The 8,141-nt window shown below is 43.5% G+C and overlaps 2 protein-coding genes and 2 non-coding genes across 5 annotated transcripts; 1 reads left to right on the forward strand and 3 right to left on the reverse strand.

The window, feature by feature from the left end:
- The first annotated feature begins 502 nt into the window (after positions 1–502).
- pole3 (polymerase (DNA directed), epsilon 3 (p17 subunit)) lies at positions 503–3,650 on the forward strand. Of its 2 annotated transcripts, none has more exons than XM_023797349.2 (5): positions 503–865; positions 971–1,059; positions 1,408–1,493; positions 1,608–1,726; positions 2,802–3,650. In XM_023797349.2, the coding sequence occupies exons 2-5, from the start codon at positions 994–996 to the stop codon at positions 2,975–2,977; spliced, it is 447 nt and encodes a 148-aa protein (XP_023653117.1). In that variant the 5' UTR covers positions 503–865; positions 971–993; the 3' UTR covers positions 2,978–3,650. The 2 variants fall into 2 exon arrangements, with proteins under 2 accessions (XP_023653117.1, XP_023653116.1); XM_023797348.2 differs by having other exon boundaries at positions 504–805.
- Positions 3,651–4,442: 792 nt separating this feature from the next.
- Positions 4,443–8,078, reverse strand: rpl12 (ribosomal protein L12). Its single transcript, XM_023797354.2, has 7 exons — positions 7,914–8,078; positions 5,951–6,024; positions 5,555–5,653; positions 5,378–5,459; positions 4,954–5,040; positions 4,591–4,703; positions 4,443–4,495 (listed from the first exon to the last, which is right to left on the reverse strand). Exons 1-7 carry the CDS (start codon positions 7,948–7,950, stop codon positions 4,490–4,492), a joined length of 498 nt encoding a protein of 165 aa, XP_023653122.2. The 5' UTR covers positions 7,951–8,078; the 3' UTR covers positions 4,443–4,489.
- Positions 5,158–5,282, reverse strand: LOC111836270 (small nucleolar RNA SNORA65). The gene has a single exon (XR_002836384.1). It is a non-coding gene; the product is annotated as a small nucleolar RNA SNORA65 (small nucleolar RNA).
- Positions 5,768–5,894, reverse strand: LOC111836271 (small nucleolar RNA SNORA65). The gene has a single exon (XR_002836385.1). It is a non-coding gene; the product is annotated as a small nucleolar RNA SNORA65 (small nucleolar RNA).
- Positions 8,079–8,141: the final 63 nt, after the last annotated feature.

Here is an 8,141-nt window from a genome sequence, read left to right on the forward strand (position 1 = left end):
ATTTGTTCATGATTTGAACTTCAGTAGTAACTAAATTATTACTAAGTATTTGTACCAAATAATCCAATATTTAGAACAATCACCCCATCTTACTTCAAGGAAAATGACCACATCTTGAATTTTTTATTAATGGTAACAAGCCATCAACGAATCAAAATGCATTTCTGAAACACAAACAAAATGCTGATATTGGGAAATTGTATTAAATCAATTCATGGATGCATCATAACTGCTATCTTGGGCAGAAAGCATTTGTGCTCACATTCTTTTCTATAAAGAGAATGTAAAAGACAAAGAGAATGTAAAAGATAAACTTAACATCTTTTCTTTTTTAAGGAAACTTTAACGAAACTTTTTTTTTAACGAAATGCTTTTACTCATGGTCAAACTGTTACGGACCACATTCGGTAAAACACGTCTCGTGCAAAACTTAAACACCCCGTTTCAGCGCGCCTCCTTCAGCGAAATTTGATCTGAGCATGCGCAAAGCTGTCCTCAGTTGCATTGTGGGATCGATTGATACCGTCAAGAACGTCAAGCACAGTTTAACAAAAAATATATGTTGAATAATAATACCGATGAACTTAGTCGATTTCAAAGGTAGAAATGCACAATAGTACCGCAGGATGCGTTTTTACACAGATTTGTTTTACACATTCTTGTTGCCACTGACTCGCGACAAGGGTGAAAGTTGAAAGGTCAGAACGCGCGCCGGGGCGCGAAAGGTCACGACTCGAGTGGATCGGAGTTACAGTGAAGAGAAGCCGAAATTTTATTTGGACATTTATCTTACGACCGTAGAGGCGTAAGTACCACCGTAGAATAGTTAGGCGGTAATTTAAACACGGTTAAAGAAGAAAACGTGGTGATTAATCCGCCTGTACACCCCTCGCAGAGCAGACATATATGTATACCTGATACACACGCTTAAGCCAATATACAATACCTCTTTTTTAAAAATCATTTTTAGTGGCGAAAACGGTGGAGTAAACCATGGCTGAGAGACCAGAAGACCTGAATCTTCCGAACGCCGTCATCACCCGCATCATCAAAGAGGCGGTGAGAGACCCCGCTTCATTTTTGACCGCATTTTCAATACGATCCGCGTGAATACAAATTATACATACGTTAAAAACATAACAATCGCATACTATAAATTTCCCTGGAAACATATTACTCAAGTAGATTATTACAATGAATAAGTCCTGTGTTTTTTATTTTAGTTTAAGAGAACAGAATTTCTGTGAATCCTCATGCCAGTTCGTGCGATATCAGAAAGAATATTATAGTGTCGAGTGTAATTCAAGTCCAAGCTGAAATGCATTCGTCGGACATAAATGGTCACTTTGTCCTGCGGTGAATGAACACACTTTGACGCTGTCACTCTGTGTCTTTCTGCTCCTCCAGCTGCCGGAGGGGGTGAATGTGTCCAAAGAGGCCAGAAAGGCCATTTCTCAGGCTGCCAGTGTCTTTGTGCTCTATGCCACTTCATGGTAACTTTTTCATTGTCCAGCATTTGTCTTTGCAAAGTAAACAAAGACTATGTGAACTAAGCTTAAGTTTGGTGTGTTTTATTTCCTTCCTTCCCCTGTCTCCCATGACATCAGTGCCAACAACTTTGCCATGAAGGCCAAGAGGAAAACCTTGAATGCAGCAGATGTAATGGCTGCCATGGAGGAGATGGAGTTCGAACGGTTTCTCCAACCACTGAAGGAAGCTTTGGAGGGTGAGCGTGGGATTTATGATGAGGGTTAAGGGCTGGGCATGAATTTAGCTGCGTATTGCTCCTTGGCAAAAACAGGCCTACTGCTAAAACTACAGTCTCTTTCCCCAATCTTTAAGCCTAAAACTACAGTCTCGTTCCCCAATCTTTAAGCCTACTGCTAAAACTACAGTCTCGTTCCCCAATCTTTAAACCTAAAACTACAGTCTTGTTTCCCAATCTTTAAGCCTACTGCTAAAACTACAGTCTCGTTCCCCAATCTTTAAGCCTAAAACTACAGTCTCGTTCCCCAATCTTTAAGCCTAAAACTACAGTCTCGTTCCCCAATCTTTAAGCCTAAAACTACAGTCTCGTTCCCCAATCTTTAAGCCTAAAACTACAGTCTTGTTTCCCAATCTTTAAGCCTAAAACTACAGTCTCGTTCCCCAATCTTTAAGCCTAAAACTACAGTCTCGTTCCCCAATCTTTAAGCCTAAAACTACAGTCTCGTTCCCCAATCTTTAAGCCTAAAACTACAGTCTCGTTCCCCAATCTTTAAGCCTAAAACTACAGTCTCGTTCCCCAATCTTTAAGCCTAAAACTACAGTCTCGTTCCCCAATCTTTAAGCCTAAAACTACAGTCTCGTTCCCCAATCTTTAAGCCTAAAACTACAGTCTTGTTTCCCAATCTTTAAGCCTACTGCTAAAACTACAGTCTCGTTCCCCAATCTTTAAGCCTAAAACTACAGTCTCGTTCCCCAATCTTTAAGCCTAAAACTACAGTCTCGTTCCCCAATCTTTAAGCCTAAAACTAGTCTCGTTCCCCAATCTTAAAGCCTAAAACTACAGTCTCGTTCCCCAATCTTTAAGCCTAAAACTACAGTCTCGTTCCCCAATCTTTAAGCCTAAAACTACAGTCTCGTTCCCCAATCTTTAAGCCTAAAACTACAGTCTCGTTCCCCAATCTTTAAGCCTAAAACTACAGTCTCGTTCCCCAATCTTTAAGCCTAAAACTACAGTCTCGTTCCCCAATCTATAAGCTCTGCGCCCCCTGCTGGGCCCCTCAAAAACTGATTGCGCCACATATTTTTCTGGGCAGGCTTCAAGAAGAGCCAGAAGGGAAAGAAGGTGGCCTCTGAGCAGAAGCAGAGAGAGAAAGAAAAGAAGGCTGATGCAGAGAATGGCAAGGGCAAGGAGGAAGACAATGAAGATGAGGAAGAGCGTATGGATGAGGAACAAGAAGAGGAAGAAGACGAAGAGGAGGTGGAGAATTGATGGTCGGTTACATGTCAATATAGTCTGCTGTCTGTCTGTTGTTGGACATTCACCTGTTATGGATGGTAATAACCACTATTACGACCTGATTGGTAGTTCCAAATGAGTAAGAAAGTCACCTGACTTGGGTGAGAGAACTGGTAGGTCAGAATGTGGGTTCTGTGTGTAGCAGTTTTTTTCCTGAATATTATGTGTTTGGGATACAGAGAGGCAAAGGAGCTGCCAAAACCTACATTTGAAATGGTGTCTGATGGGTGCTTTGACAATGCAGCTAAAAGAGGCTAAGAACTCACCTTTGCTTCCGGCCCAGTGGAAAAGGACCAAAAGCCTTTTGTACAACTGCCTTAACCTGGGGAGTAGCTGGATTAAATGATTTGTAACATTGGCATACAGCTCAGGGAACTTACTAAAGGCACAGGCTGGGAGTAGTGTGAGGGATCTGTGCTGATACCTTCATGAGGGCTGGATTACTGCATCAGCTACATTTTTTACAGACCAAGGCAAACTATAAAATCAGATTGGAAATTCCATGAGGAAAAAACCTTAACCAAACAACTGAAGCTCTGCATTTGTGATACCAGTGGTTCATAGGGACTTTACTCAACTTCCTTCAAGGTGCTTTTCCTAAATTTGTATTTATATATGACTAAATAAAGTTTGATACTTTTGGAAATGTGATTTTTGTCTTCGCTTACAAAATCCATACAATGCAAATGTGCTATGGGAGACTAAATCTGACGGACCTGAGGGGGGTCACATTAAGCCAGGGGTGTCAAACTTCAGTCCTGGGGGGCCAGAGCCCTGTGTAGCTTAGTTCTATCCCTGTTCCACCACAAATGACTCAGCTCAATCAAGTCCATTTCTACCTTAAATTTCCATGATATCCACCCCTCAAAGCTTCAATTGCACACTAGCAAAGAATCTGAATCAACATCTTATAACAGATCCTGTTACATGCGGGGTAGGCAACCCTGATCCTGGTGTGCTGGTACCCAGCAGGTTTTCTATCATACCTAATGAGTTACCATCTGCCTGATTGCCAGTGTGCTTCATTAGAGACCAGGTAGGACAGAAAACCTGCTGGGTACCAGCACCCCAGGATCAGGGTTACCTACTCCTGCTACTACACCCTGGACCACTTCAACAGACTATCACAGTGGTTCTCAGTTCTGTTCTTGGCACCCCCCAGAATGTTTTCATTCCAGCCCTACCTTAATTAGGCGTATATGGTCTTTAATAGGCAGGGGGAGGCACCAGAACAGGATTGAGAAGCACTGGACTAACAGAATACCTGTTCTCACTGCAACGTGAACAAAGTACTCACAGAAATCACTTGTAACAAGAATCCACTGGTAACAATTCACATCATTGCCCATTTTCACTTTAATTTACTCAATACCCTGCCCCTGCAGACCAGGACCAGCATTCACTCCATGCCAAACACCAACACAAGGAAAGTCAAGGAAACTGTTCATAAGAACTTTATTGTCACACCCCTAAACTCCACCACGTTTACTCCTGCAAAGAAAGAAGAGAATTATTAATTGGCAATCATGTACGAGCCAAAGAGAAGTGGCACAGCAGAGGCGCCAAAACACGGCAAGGCCACTCACAGAAGGACACTCCAGTCTGCCGCTGTTAATATCGTCAATGACATCGTGGGGGGGGCGGCCGTCGATGGTGCAGCCCACAGACTGTGCAGTGCCCAAGATCTCCTTCACTGTTCCTGTGGACAGTACACCATGCCTTCATGTCAGTCACAAACTATTTAAGTTTCAAATTTAAGTTGCGTGTGAATTTTTACACAAAAATACAGGGTAATTTTAATATCTAACCTACTGAAACAGTCAGGCAATAAAATCTGGCTGAGTATAAGAATTATGTTAAGACTTAGGACTTTAGTGGGTTGTACAAGTTAAGACTTAAGAGTTTTTTTTTTTTTTTTTTTTTATTAACCTCAAACCCCTAGTTCTTACCAGAAAGCTCTCTGGCAATGGACCGGTTCCTCATCTGGCGAGCAATGGTAACGATCTCGTCGAAGGTCACACTGCCACTGTGCTTGACTGGGGGACAACAACCACATGCGTTCATGGGACATTCATCAGAATGGTGGACATAATAGCAATTCTCAAAATACATTAAATGCTATCCAGGGGGCCATGTTTAGGCCCCCAGAGCAGGCATGTTCCAGGCCTTTTGGCACAGAGTTGCCCATCAGTTGGGGCAGCCCTGCTTCCTAGAGCTGGGTCTATGCAGGCCCCCACTGGAGCATACCAGTCACCATGCAGGCAGGTATAGTGGCGGGGGGACTATTCTACCACTCAAGTGGTGTGAAAGTTAAATTATACAAATGTATCCCAAGGAATTCATAAGCAGCTATGGAAAATGGATCACACTCACTGTTCTTGACCTTCTTTCTGTCACGAGGAGGCTCCTTCAGGGCCTTGATGATCAGAGCCGACGCAGAGGGTACCACCTCGATCTGTTGGGAGGATGCAGATCCGTCAGACAAACTGCACAGTTGGACGACGAAACACTTGAGAGCCGAAACGGTGGTCAGGCTCCCGGAAGACATACCGCAGCCTGCCTGTTCTGGATGGTCAGCTTCACCGTGATCCTGAGGCCCTTCCAGTCACCAGTGGCCTTGGCGATGTCGTCACCCACTTTCTTGGGAGACTGGAAGGAACGGTACATTGTTCAGCAAGCTCAATTTGATGTGTGAATCTGATGATTAGTAAGAGAAGACCAAGAGGTAGAAATTGAGGAGGTTCAGCATCTCCGGGGTTGGTGGCTTGTTCCAGGTCTTTCGGCACAGAGCTGCCCACTGTGATGGAGCATCTCTGCTTCCTAGAGCTGAATAACTTTGTGTCCCCACTGGAATATGCCAATCACTGGCACAGACAGGCATAGTGGCGGGGGACATCAGCTCAAACCCCTTCTCTCACACAACGATGCTATTACAGGCACACTCACCAGACCCAAGGGACCGATTTTGGGGGCCAGAGCTGAGGTGGCACCAACTTCTCCTCCTGTGCACCTCATGTACACTGCAGAACACGTAAAACACATTAAGTTACCTGAACTCATTTCTCGGTTGTTCTATAGCAGGGTTTTCTAACCCGATCCTTGGGGGCCCACAGACATTCCATGTTTTTACTCCCTCCCAGACAGTTCACTGGGAGGGAGTAAAAGTGTGGACTGCTGTGGGTCCCCAAGGACCGGACTGGGAAACATTATTATACAATCCAAGTAGTTTTACATTAACAGTAGCAACATGAAACTCAAAAGGCTGTCAAATCTCCAGATGAGCAACTGGCATCAGGGGTAGCGTGGGGCTCAGCGGCTACATCGCCATTTTGAGCCCCAGCAGAATAATCACATCTATGGGCCCTTAACCCCCTGTTGACCCTATGCTGTGACCCCCCCCCCCCCCCCCCCCACCAAGCTTGTTCTCATCTGCATGTGTGCCCCTCTCATGGAGAGAGAGATTGGGTAGGTGAAGAGAGAATTTCCCCATGGGGATTAATAAAGTATCACTATTCTATCACTCAACTTGGCAAGGAAAAGTTCTGCAATATACTCCAGCTTCCTCTTGCGTTCTACAAAAACCACCAACTGATCAATTCAAACATGATTGGTTCACAAATACAAACTCCACAAGAACGGCTGCTTCAGGCTTCATATTTTTGATCTAAATACATCTATTTGCTAAATATACAAAAAAAAAAAAATATTCACCAACTAAAAAGGCTTCCTTGCGTCAAACTGAACCAGTGACGCAATGCAGAATTCCCCCCCCCCATCAGCCTGTTATACCTGTGTTCTAGCATAAAACACACCAATATACAAGCTCTCTTATGGCTGCGGAACAGGAACCTGGTGAAGCCCACATAATTTAGAAAGTTCCATGATGTCCAGAACTTCAGCAGTATGGAAGTTTGGAAATCAACCTTCAGAACAGTTAATGCAACTTAAATTTAACCAGCCAGACTACAGTTTTGAAACCAATTCCCTTGACTGCTACATTCCACGTTTAAAAGGCAATACTGCTTATGAGTTTGTTCCATAATTAAATTATATCACAATGAGGAGGATACACTGGATTAATCAATTTATCTCAAACCAGTTCTTGCCGTACATTTACACATTCTCAACTATGACTAAGGCCTTAAAGTACAAATTACACTTTAATATTTGAGGCTACTTTTAATGTGTATTTTTAATGATCAGGGCAAGTGTTTTTAGTTTTATCATTTCCCACAGTCAGGGGTGACTGCAGGCATGAATGCGACTCCATGAGCCAGTTTATTTTACCAAGCGGCTGCCTGGTAAGATACGAGGGTTATCATCATAAATTCAAGTCTTAGCAAGAACAGTCACCGTTGTCCACTTACCTTTCAGAGCACACTACGCACACCGACTGTAAATGTATCCCGTAAATGTTAAATGCCTTTTGCTTTTATAGATTGGGCAGTGTGTGGAAAGCTTGCCAAAAAAGCAGGTTAGCGATCCACGTTTGTGAAGTACTGCAGCTACCGGTTTACTGCGATAACTAGGCTAGACCACGCTCATATGAAACCAGGCCGCTTTGCCCCCACGTGGGATTATTTCGGAGGGTAAAACAGCCGTGCAGCCGGTCCCCCCGATGCGGTTAGACAGCCGCTAGATCCACTAGGATCATGTGCATTATATAAGATACTAAAGGCCTGGTGCTTAATGTTAGGCCTCAAAATTATCCGATATAACTATTATTGATATACAGAAACACCAATTATCACACCAATACTCAAATCAAACTCGTCACCTTACTAATGTAATATCCATCGATTTATAGAGGATTATTAGTTTTATTTACAAATATTCAAATGCTAAACAAGCACCCGTCAGCGTGTACTAAGAATATCCGTGAGATTACTGCAACATTAATTACACGTACCAACTTTAACTTCAGTCGGGTCAAACTTGGGAGGCATGGTGTCGCTGTGGAAGTTGAGCTCAGACCAATTTAGGACAGGTGAGGGTGTCGGATGAACCCGGATTCGGGACGACCGAAAACAGTTGCACCTTCACCGCGTGTTACGAAAAGAAAGGAAGGCAGTACGGGCATGCTGTGCTTTACATGTGTGCAAATGTCGCGAGAACAAATACGCCATCTTTTTTGTGG

Source organism: Paramormyrops kingsleyae, chromosome 7 (genome assembly GCF_048594095.1).
Source record: "Paramormyrops kingsleyae isolate MSU_618 chromosome 7, PKINGS_0.4, whole genome shotgun sequence".
Classification (NCBI taxonomy): domain Eukaryota; kingdom Metazoa; phylum Chordata; class Actinopteri; order Osteoglossiformes; family Mormyridae; genus Paramormyrops; species Paramormyrops kingsleyae.

Bases quoted from the DNA above. Each gene is read 5' to 3' on its own strand.
- pole3 (XM_023797349.2), top strand. From the start codon at position 994: ATGGCTGAGAGACCAGAAGACCTGAATCTTCCGAACGCCGTCATCACC. The intron at 1,494-1,607 runs GTAACTTTTTCA...CCATGACATCAG, and splicing joins GTGCTCTATGCCACTTCATG to TGCCAACAACTTTGCCATGA. The intron at 1,727-2,801 runs GTGAGCGTGGGA...TTTTCTGGGCAG, and splicing joins ACTGAAGGAAGCTTTGGAGG to GCTTCAAGAAGAGCCAGAAG.
- rpl12 (XM_023797354.2), bottom strand. From the start codon at position 7,950: ATGCCTCCCAAGTTTGACCCGACTGAAGTTAAAGTTG. The intron at 5,654-5,950 runs GTGAGTGTGCCT...CGTTCCTTCCAG, and splicing joins AAATCGGTCCCTTGGGTCTG to TCTCCCAAGAAAGTGGGTGA. The intron at 5,041-5,377 runs GTGAGTGTGATC...GTTGTCCCCCAG, and splicing joins CAGAAAGAAGGTCAAGAACA to TCAAGCACAGTGGCAGTGTG.